The sequence below is a fragment of the Canis lupus genome, chromosome 35 (assembly GCF_048164855.1).
Source record: "Canis lupus baileyi chromosome 35, mCanLup2.hap1, whole genome shotgun sequence".
Taxonomy (NCBI): domain Eukaryota; kingdom Metazoa; phylum Chordata; class Mammalia; order Carnivora; family Canidae; genus Canis; species Canis lupus.
In genome coordinates, this window is record NC_132872.1 from 248611 (window position 1) to 269713 (window position 21103).

Here is a 21103-nt window from a genome sequence, read left to right on the forward strand (position 1 = left end):
GACAGAGAGGCAGATACACAGGCAGAGGGAGAAGCAGGCTCCATGCAGGGAGCCCGACGTGGGACTCGATCCCAGGCCTCCAGGATCGTGCCCCGAGCCAAAGGCAGGCGCCAAACCGCTGCGCCACCCAGGGATCCCATCCTCGGAAGTTTAAAGGGGCTTCGCTTATAGGATCTCACAACAAAACGTAGTCAAGGCCTTAAAGAGGCGAGAGACTTGGGCCCGGAAAGAGGGGGAAGCTTCAGAACAGACCGCTCCGTGCCCGCAGGTAATGATGATAACGGATATTTCAGGGGCCTTTAGGGGCTGAGAAGGCCACACGCGCGTGTGTGTTTGAGTTTTCGCGGCCTACGGATGAGGCCGGGAGGAGGGGACTGGACCTCCTTGGAACCGGCACAGGAGGCAGCAGGCTCACAGGCTGCCCCGGGCCTGGGCCCCGAGGTCGAGGACTATGCCCCCTGCGGGCGGAGCTCGGCCCCTGGGACCCCGGAGCCCCCAGCCCCAGGCTCCCGGCTGCGCAGTCCCCAGCGAGGCCTTATTGTGCGCTTTCTTATCTCAGGAGGAAAAGGCAATTCAGGGGAAGAATTTCCTTGTGCCACTGCTCGGGGCTCTCCATTGTCCAGTTTTCTTAGACCCGGTTCATCCCCTGGGTCTGACCATTACTCAAATCCCTGGAGGCGCCTTATCAGGGCTGTCGAGGACACAGGACCTATTTTTTTCTGCGAGCCAGACAAACTGGACTCCATCCAGCCTCCGTGTCCTGACGTCATTCGACCACTGCCAGCTCTGACTCCGGCCCCATGGGAAGCTGCCCGAAACGCGGTCCCTGGGAAAGGGCTGGGGGCTTCGCCAAGCCCGGGGCCTTCAGGGACCCTGCTGGCAAGTGTGAGGACAGGCCTCTCGGGGGAGCGGACTGTGAGTCCCTGTCCCGTGCCCCGCCCCGCAGCGCTGACATTCGGCGCCGAAGACCTCAGACCCAGAGAAGAGTGGAAAGAGTCACACAGTCAACTTACACTGGTCACATCTGTTCCCTCGTTGTTCATTTTATCTCATTCACTTTATTTTTATTTATTTTTTAATATTATTTATTCATGAGAGACACAGAGAGAGAGAGAGAGAGGGAGGCAGAGACACAGGCAGAGGGAGAAGCAGGCTCCATGCAGGGAGCCCAACGTGGGATTCGATCCTGGGTCTCCAGGATCACGCCCTGGGCCAAAGGCAGGCGCCAAACCGCTGCGCCACCCAGGGATCCCCTGAGGCCTTTATTTTTTTTTTTTCCCCTGAGGCCTTTAAATAACAACCTGGCCTCGTATTTTCCCAGGGGTGCTCTCCTTATTTTCCCTCTTTGGGGGTAGATACTCTCTGGTCTCCCATTACCTTTGTCTGGTCTTGGAGGAAATGCTGGGTTACGTTATCTGGTTGAGACATGGGGCTTCTCGTGACACAGAGGTGTTTATGCCGCAAACGTTTCGGGAAAGGGGATTTCGGGGGAGATATTTTTTAGTTGGGGGATGTATTTACCAGTTTTTGCAGTCAAGAAGCTACTACCACAGGAATCCACATAATCCCTTTACGGCGCTTCTCATCGTAGTAAACAATGTCCTGAAAACAATTGCTAAAAAAAAAAAATAAATAAGACAATTGCTAATCCTGGCACACGCTCCTGTGTTCTACTTTTGTTACTTGAAATTGTCTTTTGAGGATTTTTTTTTCTTAATAGTGTTAGAACCGGGAACTCATGTGGTGAGAGTGAGCAAGGCCCTTGGGCGCTGCACAGCATGATTTCAAGGCAATCCGGGTCTAATCCTTCAGGCTATGGTTCTATCATCTTTTAGGTGTGTGTGTGCTTTAATGTTTTAGGTTTAATCGTAAAATACCATTGCTTTATTAAGGTATAATGTCCAGGCAGGCCGGGTTGCCCAGCGGTTAGCGCCGCCTGCACCCAGGGCGTGACCCTGGGGTCCTGGGATCGAGTCCTCCATTGGGCTCCCTGCATGGAGCCTGCTTCTCCCTCTGCCTGTGTCTGTGTCTCTCATGAATAAGTAAATAAAATCTTTAAAAAAATTTAACATCTAATCTTTCCTAACAAGGTGGTTTGGGGACTTGACCACAGTTGTTTTTTTTTTTTTTTTTTCCTTTTCTGTTCTAAATAGCTTCATGAGAACACCTCATGCAAATAGATCAAATAGATCAGCTTTAAAGTAATTTCCTTAGGGCAGTGTCCCTCAGAGCGGTCCCAGATTCTGTAATAGAATCAGTTAGTTGAGAGCTTGTTAAAGAATCCTAGGCCTTGCCCAGATCCAGGGAATCACCAAGGGGTCGAGCCCAAGCGCCTGTATTTGAGCAGATATCACACGTAATCAGAGCTTTAGGACGGACATACTCACAAAGCGCAATTCCTAGTCTCAAGGAAAGGCCCATGGAATAGCTCTTTCACGGCCAGGCCACCTGTGGGAAAGGCCGAGAGGGCCCCAGGGGCTCAGGGCCCTCGTGCGGGGGGTGGGCTTAGCAAACCCTTCTGACTTGCACCGGAGATGCTCCAAGGGCTAAGACAGCTCCAAGGAAACAGCATGAAGGGAAAGGTCACGTCCAGAGTAGAGCAGCGACCGTGCCAGGCCGCCTCGAAGCAACACGTGAATCGCAGCAGGCTGGGTTCAGAGGCTGGAGTCTGGTCTGGGAATAAGCATGCAACCCGGGGAGCTCTGGCACTGGGGATCCCATAGCAGCCTGCAGGATGTGAAGACGGTTCTTTTTTTTTTTTTTTTTAATTTTATTTATTTACTCATGAGACACACACAGAGAGACAAAGAGAGGCAGAGGCACAGGCAGAGGGAGAAGCAGGCTCCATACAGGGAGCCCGATGTGGGACTCGATCCTGGGACTCCAGGCTCATGCCCTGGGCTGAAGCCAGATGCTTAAGCGCTGAGCCACCCGGTTGCCCCTAAATTTATTTATTTATTTTTTATTATTTATTTATTTATTTATTTATTTATTTATTTATTTATTTTTTATTTATTTATATTTATTTTCCCATTAAATTTATTTATTTATATTTATTTATTCCCTAAATTTACTTATTTATTTATATTTATTTTCCCCTAAATTTATTTATTTATATTTATTTATTTATTTGTTTATTCTCTAAATTTATTTTTTTTTAAATGTGTATTTCAAAGCAAACACGAGAGCCTTTTGCTCACAGGTCTCTTAATCACACTGAAGTGCCGGCGGGTGATAAGGAGATGGTGGTTTTCAGGATCTAGACAAGCATTTTAAGAAAGTCTTAGTGATCAGGGATCCCTGGGTGGCGCAGCGGTTTGGCGCCTGCCTTTGGCCCAGGGCGCGATCCTGGAGACCTGGGATCGAGTCCCACGTCGGGCTCCCGGGGCATGGAGCCTGCTTCTCCCTCTGCCTGTGTCTCTGCCTCTCTCTCTCTCTCTCTGTGACTATCATAAATAAATAAAAATTAAAAAAAAAAAAGTGTGAGTGATCAGAAGTCTCCCCAAACGATACAGACTCTGGAATATAAAATAGTGCAAAAAGAATTTTTTTTGGAAGAGCTCAGTGGGGGCTAATCATTTATGAGGATTGTCGAGGGGATTGGAGCTCTGACGTGTGTTCTGCCTGTGGGTCTGATATTGTGGGGTACTGATAGTGTTTCAGCACTTAAGGGGCCGGGAAGTATAGGGAGAAAGGACACTAGCCCTTTCCAGGGTCTACTTCAGGAGCCGGTATCGTGTGTCACGCAGCTCGTGTATGTTCATTTACGTCTTGTGTGCACTGCCAGCGTGTCGGGGGTGTCCTCCGTCCCCGCGGCTCCAGGGCACGGGGATGACCGAGGCAGAGCCGAGGTGGGAGCACGGCCTCCAGCCTTCCCCTCGGAGGGAGCCGTCCACTGCTCAGCGAGGCTTCGGGGCAAGTGACGCCCGTTCCGTCGGGCCTGAGGCCCGGGGATGAGGCGGCAGCGGGGGCCCAGGACGCGGATCCTCCAACTAAGAGGCCTTTGGTTGGCGCCTCCTCACAAAGGCTCCGGGGCGCCAGAGCTTTGCCCGCCAGGAAGGCTTGCTGTTGAACGAGGCCACGTTGCCTCCGGGATTCCCAGTTTGACAGTTCACCCCGGTGCAGGGACTCGGGATGCAGCCATGCGACAAGATTGGACCCTTGCACCGCGGGCTGCGGGGAACCGGTTTGTGGAGGGAGGCCGGGCCGGCGGAGCTGGGGAGACGCCGCTCCGAGCAGCAGGACGGTCGACGTCCTCGGGTGAGTGGCCATCGCCGCAGGGACCCAGCCGACCTCTGGTGCCGCCTCCTCGCCCAGGTGGCACCACCCATTCCAGCCACATCAGCCTCCCCCTCCCTTGGCTGGATTCCTCCTTCCCCAGGTGCAGGCCCCCGTAGCACTTCCTGTGGAATGCTCTCCCCGCCGCACCCCCGCTCCAATCTTCATCTTCTCTCAAAGAACAGCTTCCATCTTCAGATCACGGCTGACTTTGGCACGGTCCGTTACGACACTGCGGGATCGGAGCAGCTGGAAGAAGGGGATAAAGAAGGTAGCTTTAGTTCTCCAGAGGTCGGTGCAACCAGCCTGCTGCCCCGAGGCACGCCCTGCACGCTGCTGGGAATGTGCACTACCTTCTTGGAGAAACCGGGCAATTGCACCGACTCATACAGGCTCCCGGGGCCAGCCAGGAGCAGAGCTGTGTTCCTCGGCACGTCTCCCAGTTCTCCCCCCAGCTCCCCCCGTGGCTGGTTTTTGTGGCTGTGCTGGGATTCAGACTTCTTTGTGCTCCACGGTGAGAGGTTTGCACTCAGCCGTGAGATTCGTTCACCCCAGTGCTCCTCCCACCTCGCCCGGTCCCTCAACGCTCCCCCTTTCCCATGATCACAGCATCAATCCTAAGATGAGATTGCTGTGCTTGGGTTCGGTACCTCCCACCCTGCCTCTTACCCCCTGCGTGCTCTCCTGTTGGCTCCTGAAGCAGACCGTGCCCCCCTGAGCCGCGAACCCTGCCCGGCACACACCTTGGCAGGTTGCAGAAGGCCTGGCACCCAGAGCGATTCGCTTCGCTTGCTCTGTCAACACCGGTGAGCTCACCCACTCCTGGTTGACCAGCCCTACTTCCAGCAGAAAACTCAGGCGGCTGAGTGGGAAGGCAGGAGCCAGGTCGCGTCAGTACCGGTGACGGTGTCCTTCGCCTCCAGCACACGGGCCGCCCCCCCATCCCCTGGGCTTAGCCAGGTCCACGCACATTAGCTGTTGGCTAGATGAACGCATTCCTGGCACCCAGCAGGTTTCCGAGTGTGGCTGCATCTCGTGAGGAAGGGAAGAGCGGGCCCAGCGTCCCCCGGATGAAGGTTTCTACTTCAAAGCAACACGGGTGTGTGGACTTGATCAATACGGACTCTGCTCACGCCCAGGACTGTCCACGGGACCCAAGCCTGCGCTCCGCTCTGCGCAGATGCCGTGATGCTGAGCAGCAGAGCTCAGTGGCCACGCCTGGCTCCTCACCCTCACGGGCAGACGCCGCGGAAGCTTAGACTCCCACGGTGGCCGTCACGGCCGGTGATCCCTGCTCAGCTCCTGACGAGCTCCTTGCTGAGGGCTCTGAGCTGACGGGCTTTCTCCGGGTGTTACGCATCAGGCATCCAGACCGCTGGCCCCGTAGAGCACCTGCGCACCTGGGATCCGGCATCTCCGCGTTGTCTTTGTTCCCTCCCGGGGTTAGGTCTTCAGGGTCCCACCGTGGAGAGAAGACGCCTCGGTGGCGCGCCTCGGTGGAACAGACCACCTCCCACGATGCCCCGGCACAACAGCTCCAGTCCTGGTCCTCGTGACCCGGGCCTAGGCCAGGAGAGGCGGCAAGGGCAGGCGTATCAAGCCTGCATTTCTAGGACCTCACGGGACACATGAAACTAAAGGGGTCAACGGACAAGCACCCCGGGCAGACCAGCCCATTTCCCACCCTCCTCTCCCTTCTTTACTCTTGTGAGAACAAGTCATGTTCCCGAGAAGCCCTACCTCCATGCCTGAGTCCCTCCTGGAATAGACCGCGCAGCCCATTCCTTAGGGCCCAGGTAAAGTGCTCCCTCTTCCGGGAAGCCTACCTGACTGCTTTCGCCCATTGCGCTCACGTGCAGCTTTCTTTGTACCGCCCCACCCGTTCTCTGGCCACTGCCTTATCCTTTCAGCCCCTTAAGAACAGGGCACCGCCTGCCCTCGCCTCGTGCCAGGCCTCCTCCCACCTGCCATCGCCTGGAAGCTTGGGGCTCAGCGGACCGGTCCAAAACCAACACTTAAAACTTAATCCAGAATGATGGTCACTGCCAGGGAGTATTTCATTACCATGACTCAGACAAGTATGAGAAAGGTCAGCACTGAAAAGGTCAAAAAAAAAAAAAAAAGAGAGAAGTGGCCACGTAAGCATTGACGACACGGTTTGCAAAGTCCTCCTGTTCCCATGTGACGAGCAAAAGAGAGAACTTTGCAGATGGCCCAGAGCGGGGATTTCTTGGTGAGTCCAGCCCCGGAGGCAAGTGGGGGTTGGACTCAAGTCCTCCTCCTGCTACTAACTTGCTTTCTCTCCTTTGGGCCTCAGTTTCCCCAAGGGTAAGGTAGGGTGTTGGCCCAGCAACTAAATATGATCTCTTCAGTTTCTGAGTTCCCGTGACGACAAGGTCACATTTGACGTATCAGGAGGCCCAGGACAGAACACGGGGATGGGTGTGTCGGGCCGGGGCCAGACGACCCGTCCAGGCAGGGAAACCGCGGGTCGTGGTGCTCGTGCTCCAAGAAAAACCCCCCACCAGCTGCTTGAAATTAAGCTCAACCAAATAGTCCAGCCTGAGGGGTCCCAGATAAGGTCCCAGAGCCACAAGCGGGGGAGCGCGTCCCAACCCTCAGGGCCACCGCCGCTGGGGACCTGCAGCTGCGCCCCTTGTCCACGGACGTATGTTCCAAACCATGCATCTCCTCGGGTAACACCTCTTCCAAGTCCCCACCAGACGGTTTGGCGCAGAAAAAACTCTGAGCGGAGGGAGCCCCGGGAAGTCCCCTGCTCCTCAGACTTGCGTCTCATTTGCATTCTTTCTTCACGTTTGTTTGTTGTTTTTTTACCTAAAGGCACGTGGCATGGGCCCCTCCTTGAACAGGGAATTCAAGCCACAGGATGTCCAGGCCCGCTCGGAGCTTGGGGCTCCCAATACTAAAGCTGCAGAATAAAAGCAGGGACGGGAGCAAGCGTCGGCTGCATTTGGCCAGCGTCACGGAGCTGTGCTCAGGGCCCTTCAGAGGCCTGGGGCAGAGAACAGCTGACTTCAGCAACACTCGCGGCTACAGTGGAGCCAACTGATCGACAGGGTAATTGGGATAATTACGAAGCACTGCAGGTCCTTGGAAAAATTATAATCTATACAAATTTTAAAATCACTGTTATTAGAAATTATTATTATTATTATCAGGCATAGTAATAAATCTTCCATTTATTAGCCACACGGCTGAGATGAGTCAGTTCAAACCCATAAAACTAAGAGAGGTGCAAATAAAATCTCGTTGAAAATACAGGGTCTGGGGATCCCTGGGTGGCGCAGCGGTTTAGCGCCTGCCTTTGGCCCAGGGCGTGATCCTGGAGTCCTGGGATCGAGTCCTGCCTCAGGCTCCCGGCATGGAGCCTGCCTCTCCCTCTGCCTGGGTCTCTGCCTCTCTTTCTCTCTCTGTGTCTCTCGTGAATAAATAAAATCTTTAAAAAGACAAAACAAGAAAACAAATACATTTTCAATGATACATAATCACACGGTACATGTAGATCTGTGTAAATGTAAATTACATATAATCCATCTTACTCATTAAATGACCATATTTAGAGATACGCAGGCCTTGCCTAGAGAACGAAAAACATTCAGAGGAAAAAGCAAGGTTTTGATTTTCCCCATTTTTGTTTGAACTCTCAAAGATTCCTTGGGGGCGTTTCATTTCGCTCTGCATCTCCCCAGGTTGCCCCCCTGGGCTCCGCGGCTTTGGCCACAGCCTGAAGGTTGGTTAACAGAGGCGGCCAGCACCCAGGCTGGGGAGGCGCCCCCCCCCCGCCCCCGCTGCAGCCTGCAGGGGCCCTTCCCACCCCAATGGGCCCAGGAGGCGGCCTCAGCGACCACCGACCACCCCGGAGGTGGGAGGGGACCTGCAGGGCCAGGCCTGGGCCCGCCCTCAGCCTCCTAAGTGTGCACCTCCGGGCGGGGAGCTCCCTGCGCCCCTGGGCCAAGCCCGGGACTCCCCGACTCAGACTCAGCCTGTCCTCTGGGGCGCCATCGGGGCTGCTGCGCCCCGTTCCCTGGCCCGCGGCCACAGGGTCCCGGGAGCCCGGCCTGGGGCTGCAGGCAGCTCTGCAACAGGCCCTGGAGCAGGGGCGTAGGCTCAGCACATCACTCCGGGGAGGATGGGGACTTTTTCCACCAAAGCCACGCAATCAGCGCCTCCACCAGGGGTGACTTAGAAGCAGCTTCTGGGGGGCCTCGGGTTCAAGGCCGTGCTGTTAGGCTCCCCAGACGCCTCGAGCTCTGCTGACCTTCTCCCCAATGAGGGGACCCTAGCCCTGGGCTCTTCTCTGGGCCCAGATGGCCTCAAGGCTGGCGGCGCCTCAGAGGCTGCCCAACCTCATCCCTCCCTACCATCTCACTCTAGCTTCCTGTCCAGGGGCCGTCAGGCTTGAATGCCTTCAGCGACGGGAAGCCCAGTCCCTGCTAAGACAGCAGTGGCAGTACTGATGGCTTCCAACATTCCTGAAACTAGAAATGGGGCGCGCCCCCTGCCCCAGAGACTCCGTCCAGTCTTGGTTTTGGTTCTCTCCCCCAGGACCACAGAGAACAGGCTGCTCTTTCTGCCCCGAGAAAGACTCCTCTGCTTCCTGCTCCCGGGAGCTTCCTGTTTTGCAGGGCAGTGAGGTCAGCCTTGGAGGCGAGTCTGCGGCACCTGCCACGCGCGCCTGCAAGCACCTGGGCTACAGCCGGAGTCCAAGACAGGCCCACGGCGCTCGCGGCGCTGAGGTCCTACTGCCACCAACAGCTGCCCACGTGACGGGAGGAGTCAATTCCAGGCTGTGACAAGCGCTGTGGATAAACGAAGCAGAGCGAAGGACACGGCCGTGGGGCTGCATCAGGTGCCTGGCATTGGGGGCTGCGCTGTGTCCCCCTCTCACGAAAGATGCTGAGGTCCCAACCTCCGGAGCTTGTGACTGTGGCCTCATTTGGAAACAGGGTGCTTGCAGATGACTGTGCGGGTGGTTTCTTCTTCCTTCCTTCCTTCCTTCCTTCCTTCCTTCCTTCCTTCCTTCCTTCCTTCCTTCCTTCCTCCCTCCCTCCCTCCCTCCCTCCCTCCCTCCTTCCTTCCTTCCTTCCTTTCTTAATTCCTGAGAGACACAGAGAGAGGCAGGGACACAGGCAGAGGGGGAAGCAGGCTCCCTGTGGGGAGCCTGACGTGGGACTCGATCCGGATCCTGGGACCCCGGGGTCACGCCCTGGTCTGCAGGCGGTGCTCACCCGCTGAGTCCCCAGGCGTCCGGGCTGCTAGTACTCTGTGACCATACTTTTCCATTGTCCCAGGTTTGTGACCCTTTCTGAGCCGCAGCAGCTCCTGGGGCACCAGGCCCCTCTGCCCTCAGGAGGCGTCCGGCCGGTGGCACAGGCTCCAGCTCCCCACAGATGTCGCACAGAGCGGCCGCCGCCGGTGCTGCTGGCCGGCGATGAAAGCCTGCAGGGGGTGAGCCGATGAAGGGCCGGGCAGGCTTCGTCAGGAGGCCCCGCAGGCAGGTGGGCACCCACAGGCAGGTGGACATCCAAGGGCCGGTAGGCACTCAGAGGCAGGTGGGCACCCACGAGCAGGTGGGCACCCAGAGGCAGGTGGGCACCCGGGGGCAGGTGGGCACCCAAGGACAGGTGGCCACCCGCGGACAGGTGGGTGTATGGAGGCAGGTGGGCACCCGTGGGCAGGTGGGCACCCAGAGGCAGGTGGGCACCCAGAGGCAGGTGGGTACCCACGGGCAGGTGGCCACCCGTGGGCAGGTGGGTACCCAGAGGCAGGTGGGCACCCAAGGACAGGTGGCCACCCGTGGACAGGTGGCCACCCGTGGACAGGTGGGCGTCTGGAGGCAGGTGGGCACCCAGGGACAGGTGGGCACCCGCGGACAGGTGGGCGTCCGGAGGCAGGTGGGCACCCGCGCGCAGGTGGGCACCCAGAGGCAGGTGGGCACCCAGGGACAGGTGGGCACCCGCGGACAGGTGGGCGTCCGGAGGCAGGTGGGCACCCGTGCGCAGGTGGGCACCCAGAGGCAGGTGGGCACCCATGGGCAGGTGGGTACCCACAGGCAGGTGGGCACCCGTGGGCAGGTGGGCACCCAGGAACAGGTGGGCACTGCGGACAGGTGGGCGTCCGGAGGCAGGTGGGCACCCGCGGACAGGTGGGCGTCCGGAGGCAGGTGGGCACCCTCGGGCCAGCTCCATGGACTTCCATCACCCCCCTGCCCGCCCAGTGTCCCCGGCACCCAGCCCCGCAGTGGGACGCCCTCGGCCTTGTCCCCGAATCTCCCGCCACTGGGGTAGTGCCATGTCCTGCTCTGCGTTCCGTGTCCTGCGGGGCAGTGGCTCCTGGGCGGGCCGGGCACCTCCTGGGCCGCACAACCACCAGGCTGCGCCCACCGAGCTGCCCAGAAAGCACAGCTGGGGCGCTCCTGAAGCTGCCACCTGCGGCTCTGCGCTGAGGCCCCCTCCTCTCCTCTTGGGGTGTCTGCTGAACCCCAGGACTTTTTCATCTGTTATGGGGCTAACATGTGGGGCCTCCCCACCTGCCCTGGGCTGGCTGCCCAGCCCCTGCACCTGTGCACATGTGCGCACGACACGCGGGCCATGACCCTCCACGCAGGACCTGGAGCTCGCATGTGCCCCGGGTGCCCCAGGATGGGCCATGGTGACTCCAAGTCCCAGCCCCACCCAGTCTCGCGATTCTGGGGAGAGGGCCTGACCTTACCCCCAGGGCCCCGGGCGCACTGATGTCCTTCTTGGAGGGGCTCAGCACCATGTCGCTGGGATGACCTGTTCCAGCTTGGTGCCTTGGTGGTCCACGGCCACTCCTGGCACCTGCTTCCAGAAGGTGCGGGGCTTTATAGGGCCATCCTGGGCTCACATGTTGAGTCTCTGGGCCTCCCTCAGCACCCACCATGCATGCTGTTCCTTCCACCGAGCACACCCTACCCTGTGGTCCAGGTCCACAGTCAAATCTTCCCCTGATACTGCAGGCCCTGCCTTCCCTCCACAGTGCCCGTCAGCCTCAGTCTCCCCTCCCACACAGTGGCCCACAGGCCTCAGGAGAGGCTGGCTGCTAGCTGCACACGGGTGACAAGGGCATGGGGCGCCTTGGTGACACTGGGATAGAGGAGCAGCAGAAGAGCAGAGGGAGCAGCAGGAGGAGCAGCAGCGGGAGCAGAGGAGGAGCAGCGGAGGAGCAACAGGAGGAGCAGAGGAGGAGCAGCGGAGGCGCAGCAGAGGAGCAACAGGAGGAGCAGGAGGAGGAGCAGCAGGAGGAGCAGCAGGAGAAGCAGAAGAGGAGCAACAGGAGGAGCAGAGGAGGAGCAGCAGGAGGAGCAGCAGGAGGAACAGCAGAGGAGCAACAGGAGCAGCAGGAGGAGTGGAGGAGCAGCAGGAGGAGCAGCGGAGGAGCAGCAGCGGGAGCAGAGGAGCAGCGGAGGAGCAACAGGAGGAGCAGAGGAGGAGCAGAGGAGGAGCAGCGGAGGAGCAGCAGGAGGAGCAGAGGAGGAGCAACAGGAGGAGCAGAGGAGGAGCAGCGGAGGAGCAGTGGAGGAGCAGCAGGAGGAGCAGGAGGAGGAGTGGAGGAGCAGGAGGAGAGCAGAGGAGCAACAGGAGGAGCAGAGGAGGAGCAGCGGAGGAGCAGCAGGAAGAGCAGCAGAGGAACAACAGGAGGAGCAGCGGAGGAGCAGCAGGAGGAGCAGCAGGAGGAGCAGTGGAGGAGCAGCAGGAGGAGCAGGAGGAGGAGTGGAGGAGCAGGAGGAGAGCAGAGGAGCAACAGGAGGAGCAGAGGAGGAGCAGCGGAGGAGCAGCAGGAAGAGCAGCAGAGGAACAACAGGAGGAGCAGCGGAGGAGCAGCAGGAGGAGCAGCAGGAGAAGCAGCAGGAGGAGTAGCAGAGGAGCAACAGGAGGAGCAGAAGAGGAGCAGCGGAGGAGCAGCAGAGGAGCAACAGAAGGAGCAGAGGAGAAGCAGCGGAGGAGCAGCAGAGGAGCAGCAAGAGGAGCAGCAGAAGAGCAGCAGGAGGAGCAGCGGAGGAGCAGCAGTGGGAGCAGTGGAGGAGCAGCAGGAGGAGCACCAGGAGGAGCAGTGGAGGAGCAGCAGGAGGAGCAGGAGGAGGAGTGGAGGAGCAGGAGGAGAGCAGAGGAGCAACAGGAGGAGCAGAGGAGGAGCAGCGGAGGAGCAGCAGGAAGAGCAGGAGGAGGAGTGGAGGAGCAGGAGGAGCAGCGGAGGAGCAACAGGAGCAGAGGAGGAGCAGCGGAGGAGCAGCAGGAGGAGCAGCAGAGGAACAACAGGAGGAGCAGAGGAGGAGCAGCGGAGGAGCAGCAGGAGGAGCAGCAGGAGGAGCAGCAGAAGAGCAGCAGGAGGAGCAGCAGGAGGAGTAGCAGAGGAGCAACAGGAGGAGCAGAAGAGCAGCGGAGGAGCAGCAGAGGAGCAACAGAAGGAGCAGAGGAGGAGCAGCGGAGGAGCAGCAGAGGAGCAGCAAGAGGAGCAGCAGAAGAGCAGCAGGAGGAGCAGCGGAGGAGCAGCAGTGGGAGCAGCGGAGGAACAGCAGGAGGAGCACCAGGAGGAGCAGTGGAGGAACAGCAGGGGGAGCAGGAGGAGGAGTGGAGGAGCAGGAGGAGAGCAGAGGAGCAACAGGAGGAGCAGAGGAGGAGCAGAGGAGGAGCAGAGGAGGAGCAATGGAGGAGCAGCAGGAAGAGCAGGAGGAGGAGTGGAGGAGCCGGAGGAGCAACAGGAGCAGAGGAGGAGCAGCGGAGGAGCAGCAGGAGGAGCAGCAGAGGAACAACAGGAGGAGCAGAGGAGGAGCAGCGGAGGAGCAGCAGGAGGAGCAGCAGGAGGAGTAGCAGAGGAGCAACAGGAGGAGCAGAGGAGGAGCAGCGGAGGAGCAGCAGGAGGAGCAGAGGAGGAGCAGCAGAGGAGCAGCAGGAGGAGCAGCAGAGGAGCAGAGGAGGAGCAACAGGAGAAGCAGCGGAGGAGCAGCAGAGGAGCAACAGGAGAAGCAGAGGAGGAGCAGCGGAGGAGCAGCAGGAGGAGCAGCAGGAGGAGCAGCAGGAGGAGCAGTGGAGGAGCAGCAGGAGGAGCAGGAGGAGGAGTGGAGGAGCAGAAGGAGAGCAGAGGAGCAACAGGAGGAGCAGAGGAGGAGCAGAGGAGGAGCAGCGGAGGAGCAGCAGGAAGAGCAGGAGGAGGAGTGGAGGAGCAGGAGGAGCAGCGGAGGAGCAACAGGAGCAGAGGAGGAGCAGCGGAGGAGCAGCAGGAGGAGCAGAGGAGGAGCAACAGGAGGAGCGGCGGAGGAGCAGCAGGAGGAGCAGCAGAGGAGCAACAGGAGGAGCAGAGGAGGAGCAGCGGAGGAGCAGCAGGAGGAGCAGCAGAGGAACAACAGGAGGAGCAGACGAGGAGCAGCGGAGGAGCAGCAGGAGGAGCAGCAGAGGAGCAACAGGAGGAGCGGCAGAGGAGCAACAGGAGGAGCGGCGGAGGAGCAGCAGGAGGAGCAGCAGAGGAGCAGAGGAGGAGCAGCAGAGGAGCAACAGGAGGAGCAGAGGAGGAGCAGTGGAGGAGCAGCAGGAGGAGCAGAGGAGGAGCAGCAGAGGAGCAGCAGGAGGAGCAGCAGAGGAGCAGAGGAGGAGCAACAGGAGAAGCAGCGGAGGAGCAGCAGAGGAGCAACAGGAGAAGCAGAGGAGGAGCAGCGGAGGAGCAGCAGGAGGAACAGCGGAGGAGCAGCAGGAGGAATGGAGGAGCAGGAGGAGCAGCGGAGGAGCAGCAGCAGGAGTAGCGGAGGAGCAACAGGAGGAGCAGAGGAGGAGCAGCGGAGGAACAGCAGGAGGAGCAATGGAGGAGCAGCAGCAGGAGCAGCAGCAGGAGCAGAGAGGAGCAGCAGAGGAGCAGCAGTGGGAGCAGAGGAGGAGCAACACAAGGAGCAGAGGAGGAGCAGTGGAGGACAACAGGAGGAGCAGCAGAGGAGCAGCAGGAGGAGTGGAGGAGCAGGAGGAGCAGCGGAGGAGCAACAGGAGGAGCACAGGAGCAACAGGAGGAGCAGAAGAGGAGCAGTGGAGGAGCAGCAGAGAACAACAGGAGGAGCAAAGGAGGAGCAAAGGAGGAGCAGCGGAGGAGCAGCAGGAGGAGGAGCGGAGGAGCAACAGGAGGAGCAGAGGAGGAGCCGCGGAGGAGCAGCCCACCGCCTCCCCCGCAAGCCCCGGCCCCGCCGTCAGCTGCAGGCCCCGCCGCGACTCCTGGGGCCTCCGTTTCCTCCTCTGCGGCCCAGGGCGAGTGGACGGGAGCGCACGGGTGGCGAGGGCCGAGGGCACCCGCCGGCCCCGGGCCACTCGAGGGCCCCCCCGGCTCCGTGTGGGCTCCTGGTTTGGGCTCAGGGAGCGAGGTCGAGCCCCGCCGGGCTCCACGCTCCCCGGAACGTGCTGGGGACCATGTCCTTCTCCCCCACCCGCCGCTCGCTCTCAGAATAAATACGATCTTTAAAGCAAAAAAGAGCAGACTGTGGACGCAGCATCTGGCGGTGCTGCCGGACCTTGTGGAAGCTCCGGGACCTGCGGGCCTAGTGTCCGTGTGCGGAGGGAGCGAAGGACCCAACAGGAGACCCCTCGGGGCCGAGCACACAGCCCGGGGCTTTTCGTAATGGATGCTTGACGCGCTCGCGAGACAGAGCCCCGGGGAGGCAGAGACCCGGCCGAGGGCGCAGCAGGCTCCGCGCGGGGAGCCGACGCGGGCCTCTACCCGGGCCCCGGTCACGGCCTGGGCCGCAGGCGGCGCTGAGCGCGGAGCCCCGGGCGCCCCTCGCCCTCCCCCTCCCTCCGTGTCCATCTGCGGCCGCGAAGCCCGCGGCGGGGACGCGCCCCCACGCGGCGGTCCGGGTCCTGGAGCTCGGCCCCCGCCGCCCCCGCCCGCTCCGCGCCGCCGCGCCCGCCCACCTGCTCTCTAGCCCGGAGCCGCTGCTCTTACCGACGCGCCGCCGCCCGCTTTCATTTCGCGGAAGGAAACCCGGAGCCGCGGCAGGAACCAGTCGCTGCGGGGAACCGCGGGGCGAGGGCGGTGACCGCGGCCGCCGCCCTGGGGTCGGGCAACCCCGCCGAGCCGCTCGCGGGCGCCCCGGCCTCCTCGGCCCCGCCCCGCCCCGCCCCGCCGGCCAATCACAGCGCGGGGGCGGAGACCCAGCGGGAGGCGGCGCCGGCCCTGAGGCCGCAGGAGGGGCGCCCCCGGCGGCCGGGAGGCTGCGGTGCAGGCCGCCGGGCCCAGGGCGCAGGCGCGGGGAGGGCGGGCCACGGGGTCCTGGCACCCGCACCCCGCGCGGCGGCCACGCCAGCTCCCGCCCCGGTGGTCCCGGCCCTGGGGCGCCCGGGGCTGGCGGGTGGGCGCCGCCTGTGGCCCAGGGAGTGACCCCGGGCCCCGGGACCGACTCCCGCGTCGGGCCTGCGTCTCCCTCCGCCTGTGTCTCTGCGTCTCATGAATAAAATCTTAAAAAAAAAAAAAAAAAAAAGTGACCACGACCTATCATGCCGTTTTCAAAACCAGCAGCTTTATGGAGGGGACATTCACCCCATGAAATTCACCGTTAAAGGGCACAAGGCAGGGGGTGCCAGCATATCCAGAGGGCGCAACCACCGTCCCTAGCTTTAGGGCATCTTCATCTCCGGCCAAAAGGCCAGCGCTCATTAGCAACTACTCAGCCCCAGACAACCACAAACCTACCTGTCTCGGCGGATTTGTCTGTTCTGGAAATTCTATCTAAAGGAGATCCTACCTGGTAGGTGAGCTCTTAGTGACCGACTTCTTTCACTTGGCATAATTTTTTTTAAGGTTCATCCATGCTAGAGCGTGTGTCAGAACCACCCCCTGCTTTTAAAGATTTTATCTATTCATTGAGACACCCAGAGAGGCAGAGACACAGGCAGAGGGAGAAGCAGGCTCCATGCAGGGAGCCCGACGTGGGACTCGATCACACGAGTGATCCAGGACTCCAGGATCACACTCTGGGCCAAAAGCAAATGCTCAACCGCTGAGCCACCCAGGCTACCCAACTCTCTTATTTTTAAAGTTATGACCACTCACAGGAAAAATGAAACACTATTTGTCAGACATTGTCAGGCTAGAAGCTGAGGACACATTTTGTATTTTTGTTTTTGAAGATTTTATTCTATTTATTTGAGAGCGAGAGGGCAAGAGCAGGGGGGAGGCGCAGAGGGAGAGGGAGCAACAGGCTCCTTGCTGAGCTCAGAACCTGCTGTGGAGCTGGATCCCAGGACCTGGGGATCATGACCTGAGCAAAGTCACTTAACTGAGCCACTGAGGGGCCGCTGGAAACCCCCATGTTTTTTAACTAATAAATGGATAAACAAAATGTGGTACGGACATTCAATGGAATATACTGTTTGCCAATAAAAAGCAATGAAGTCCTGACAGGTGTTACATTTACAAATGAACCTCGCCGACGTCAAGCTAAGTGAAGGCCAGTCACAGAAGGCCTCAGCCTATGATTCCATGTATATGAATGTACAGAACAGGCAGATCCATACATGCAGTAGATTAGTGGTTGCTGGGGGCTGGGGGACTAGAGGACCGGGAGCCGATGGCTCAAGGGTCTTGGGTGATGTGGTGACAGTCACAGAACTCTGAATATACTAAGAACATTACGCTGTATACTTTAAGTTGGTGAATTTGCAGGGAATGTGAATCTCTAAAAACTGTTAGGATCAAGAGCATGGAAGCCCATGTCCCCACTTTTTAAGAATTTTATTTTTCCATGTCCCTACCTTTTCCTTAAAGTCTCATGTTTTAGTTATTATACTGTCGTTAAAGCAAAACTTGTTCTACATCAGTGTAGGTTTTGCTCGTTCAGCATGCAAGTTTCTCCCACACAACTAGGCTGGCTTCTCAGTAAAGGGAACCAAGTGTATTTTCAAATGCCAGCGCTGTTCCTCTTCTATCCTGAGCTTTTCACCGAGGTCTCATTTCTCCCACGCTACCTGAGAACATCCTCGGCTCTGCCCCTGCCAGCCTGCCTCAGCCTTGGTCTGCAGTAACCTTCCACTCGGTGCTGAAAGGCTTACAACACTAACCCCTACCTGTTTAGGAGCTTCTCCTGGGCGTACCCGCACTTTGAGAACACGTCCACAACCCCCACGACCGGAAGGCCGGCTCCTGCTAACTGCCCTACTGCTTCAGGCCCAACGCCTGCTACAGGCATCTTCCAGTGCCCTTCCCGCCACCCAGGAAGCGGGTTTTGTTACACGAACAGCGTACTTTGTTTTTTATTCTCCTGGTGGAAGACATTTTCAAATATATCCTAAATTCATTATGGCCACATAGGGCAAGGCTTAACTGCAAATCACAGATGAACTTTGAGGGTCTGTGTTCTTCGGATACAGGTCGTGATACTCTGTTTTTTACAGGAACGTGTATTTTTCTGGAGAAAGCCAGAACTTGCTTTAGATTTCCAAAAATATCTATCACATAAAACAGGGTAAGATCGGAGTTAAGGGAATAGGAATACTGAGGCTCACAGAAAAAGAGAAACGGACGTAAAGCGAGAGGCTAAAACAGCAAACAATGGCACTGTAAGAGTAACCTGCCTCTTTAGATGGTTTTAAGTACCAAGGAGATGAGGGATCCCTATGCCTAAAACAAAAACTAGCTGATCATCTCCCCATCTTCCCACCCCCCCTGTAGTTACCTACTGGAAAACGCAGGCTTCCTTCTGCAGGGGTGCCTCACGTGATGGGGATTTTTCAATAAAAGGTCGAGGCCTTCAGAAGCTTTTAAAAACTACTGACGCGGGACGCCTGGGTGGCTCAGCGGTTGAGCGTCTGCCTTCGGCCCAGGGCATAATCCTGGAGACCCAGGATCAAGTCCCACATCAGGCTCCTTGCATGGAGCCTGCTCACGAGGGGTGTACTGGGTAGGTGTGGGGTTGAGAATCACTAACCTAAATAATGTTCTTGAAAGAAACCATCTAAAATTCCTGTCATGTAGGGCAGCCCGGGTGGCTCAGCGGTTTAGCGCCACCTTCAGCCCAGGATCTGATCCTGGAGCCCTGGGATCGAGTCCCGTGTCGGGCTCCCTGCATGAAGCCTGCTTCTCCCTCTGCCTGTGTCTCTGACTCTCTCTCTCTGTGTCTCTCATGCATAAATAAATAAAATCTAAAAAAAAAAAAAAATTCCTGTCATGTTTTGGCAAACTGAAACTGTTTAAAGAACATGGAATGTCCAAATGGCAGGGTGTCTACAAAAACCAATAAAACATGTTAGTGGCAATTTAATTTTAAGATCTTTTCAAAAAAACCTCAACTTACAAATGAGTATGCATCTGTGTATCTGCTCACACACATATCCAATCATTTGCGCCCTCATCTTGAGCCCAGCCTTCTATAGGACGAGGTTTCTGGGGCTCCGAGATGACGGACAGCGTTGGTGCTCCAAGGGGCCCCTCTACCTTGATACTGTTTGGTGTGGCTGCGTGCCACAAGAGCAGGGTCCATTCCACGGCATCACAGGCCAGAGCAGCTCCTGTTCTATTCCAGATGCACCACGCAGATGCCATTTCTGCTGCAGCCCAAGCTCACGTGTCCAGGTGCTTGTAGAGTCTACGACTTTTCTCTTTTTTATTTCTGTTGCCATGTTTTTTCCAGGCCTTCCCAGCCCTGCTCTCAGAGCTCATAGTAGCCGCAGTCACCAGGCCACTCCCAGGCTTGTAGCCCATCACAGCCTGGACGCTTTTTGTCAGAGCTCTCACATTTTCCTAGGAAGTAAGACAGCATTATCGGAGATGTAAGCACAGTATTATTTGCGGAGAACGCCAAGATTAGCCGACTTCCACTTCCTTCGCTGCTGCTTTCTCTTCCCATTCTTAACTAAGTTTCTCACATTCTTTGTCCTCAACTTTGCTTATTAGTCTCATAGCTTCAAATACCACCTATTCCCAGCCACCAAGATAGCACTCCCTTTGCCTTCCTCTTCTGTCACACACAGCCAGCCACTAAGTTCCACGGATCCCAGGCTCTAGGATTTTGTGCATCTATCCCCTACTCTCCACCCACCCTGCTCTCGCCCTGGCATTAACTTTCACTGGTCTACTGCAAGGCTCCTCTCATCCAGGGTCCACACTTGCACTAGAGTTCTCCATTCACGTCTCTCTCTTCCTGTCCTCACAAACCTCTGGTGGCTCCCTGAAGCCTGGGGAATCAAGTTCCTATTCCCTCACATGGTGTGCGAGTCCCCTTTATGCCTTTGTTCACACTACTCCCCCTGCCTGGAGAACTGCCCTCACCACTCCTTCCAACTGGCACATTTTTATTTGTCCCTTGGACTCCAGCTTAGATATCACCTCCTCTCTGTGCTTTCACTCACCTACTCTCTCCTCTTAGCTCCAAGGGGAACTGCTCCCCAATCTGGATTTACAAAATACTTGTCTTGTACCTCTGCCATAGACCTAACATGTCATGTTGTTAACTTGCCCATCTCCTCTTGGCTACAATGTGACTGCCCTGAAAACAGTAATTGCATCTCACTCCTTTTGGTTATTCTAGGTCCTAGTGCAGTAGGCACACATAGTAAATGCTCAAAAACATTTCTGTAAACTTGTGATTTTATTTAAGTAGAACACAATGAAATAGCAAAAACAAAAAAACTAAACAAATTTTAAGTTTACTTCAAAAAAAATTAATCCCATATGATTCTGTAAGTGTAAGGCAGTATTTTATCTTTTTTTGTTTGTTTTATAAAGATTTTATTTATTTATTCATGAGAAACACAGAGAGGAGAAAGAGAGAAGCAGAGAGGGAGAAGCAGGCTCCGTGCTGGGAGCCCGACGCGGGACTCGATCCTGGGTCTCCAGGCACACCCTGGGCTGAAGGCAGCGGTAAACCGCTGAGCCACCCGGGCTGCCCAGTATTTTACCTTCTTCTAATAGTAAAATGTTACTCTAGAGGCTAAAGCTTTGGTAACTATAAGTTTTCAGCTTTCTTGCACATGACCTTTAGAAACATTTTGTAAACACTTAAAAATTTCATTTACTCCTGCGTGCCTATAGTAGGTTCAAGAAAGAACCTATGATCCTTTTGCATACTGGTAAATTTCCTTCTAAAGGCTGCCCAGACAATTCACACCAGGAGCCACAACAATCTAAGTTCTATCTAAGCTTTGCCATTAAGACAAATGTCTTTGAATATGTCACTTACCCTCCATGAGGCTCAATGTCCTCAGTGGTAGGTAACAAAATGAGGATAATACTATGTGCTGGGCCCGCCATAACAAACTCACTGTGTTTGAGGCACACAAAGCATCGTATAAATACAGAAAAAATCACTCTCTGGATAGACACGATCCTTACCCTGCTCCAACTTTTCTGGCTGTAGCAGTCACAAAAGCAGAATTTAATAAATATATTAAGTGTAGTTATAGGATTTAACTGTTCTGCATATAAATTTGGTCTTAAAATGCAGCATACAGGGGGTGCCTGAGTGGCTCAGTTAGGCGTCTGCCTTTGGCTCAGGTCATGATCCCAGGGTCCTGGGACTGAGCCCTGCATCGGGCTCCCTGTTCCGTGGGGAGCCTGCTTCTCCCTCTGTCTGCCATTTGCCCTGCGTGTGTGCTATCAAATAAATAAATAAAATCTTTAAAAATAAATAAATAAAATGCAGCATATTAACTGTACCTGTGATATAAACAACTGAAGTTATTAAAATGTACTGGCTCGGAAAACCCAATAAATGGTAGGAAATATTTGCAAATTATGATAAAGGGTTTTATCAGAATATATAAAGAGCTCTTAACACTCAACAGAAGTCTTCTCCTAAGAAGACACACATGTGCAC

At 56.9% G+C, this 21103-nt stretch overlaps 2 protein-coding genes and 2 long non-coding RNA genes across 4 annotated transcripts in view; 1 reads left to right on the top strand and 3 right to left on the bottom strand.

The window, feature by feature from the left end:
- Nucleotides 1-1009: 1009 nt before the first annotated feature.
- Nucleotides 1010-15392, bottom strand: LOC140625211 (uncharacterized). Its single transcript, XR_012024581.1, has 2 exons — nucleotides 15238-15392; nucleotides 1010-4527 (listed from the first exon to the last, which is right to left on the bottom strand). It is a non-coding gene; the product is annotated as an uncharacterized lncRNA (long non-coding RNA).
- Nucleotides 4384-7387, top strand: LOC140625212 (uncharacterized). Its single transcript, XR_012024582.1, has 2 exons — nucleotides 4384-6511; nucleotides 7120-7387. It is a non-coding gene; the product is annotated as an uncharacterized lncRNA (long non-coding RNA).
- Nucleotides 7461-15099, bottom strand: LOC140625101 (uncharacterized). Its single transcript, XM_072812361.1, has 4 exons — nucleotides 15013-15099; nucleotides 9528-14636; nucleotides 7839-9098; nucleotides 7461-7735 (listed from the first exon to the last, which is right to left on the bottom strand). The coding sequence occupies exons 1-2, from the start codon at nucleotides 15097-15099 to the stop codon at nucleotides 11163-11165; spliced, it is 3561 nt and encodes a 1186-aa protein (XP_072668462.1). The 3' UTR covers nucleotides 7461-7735; nucleotides 7839-9098; nucleotides 9528-11162.
- A 3139-nt stretch (nucleotides 15393-18531) lies between the features above and the next one.
- The window catches only part of LSG1 (large 60S subunit nuclear export GTPase 1), a 31134-nt gene continuing 28562 nt past the window's right edge, over nucleotides 18532-21103 (bottom strand). Inside the window, exon 14 of the mRNA XM_072812247.1 lies at nucleotides 18532-19029. Within this exon, the coding sequence (XP_072668348.1) occupies nucleotides 18850-19029 (180 nt within the window). The 3' untranslated portion in view covers nucleotides 18532-18849. The remainder of the gene's footprint in view (nucleotides 19030-21103) is intronic.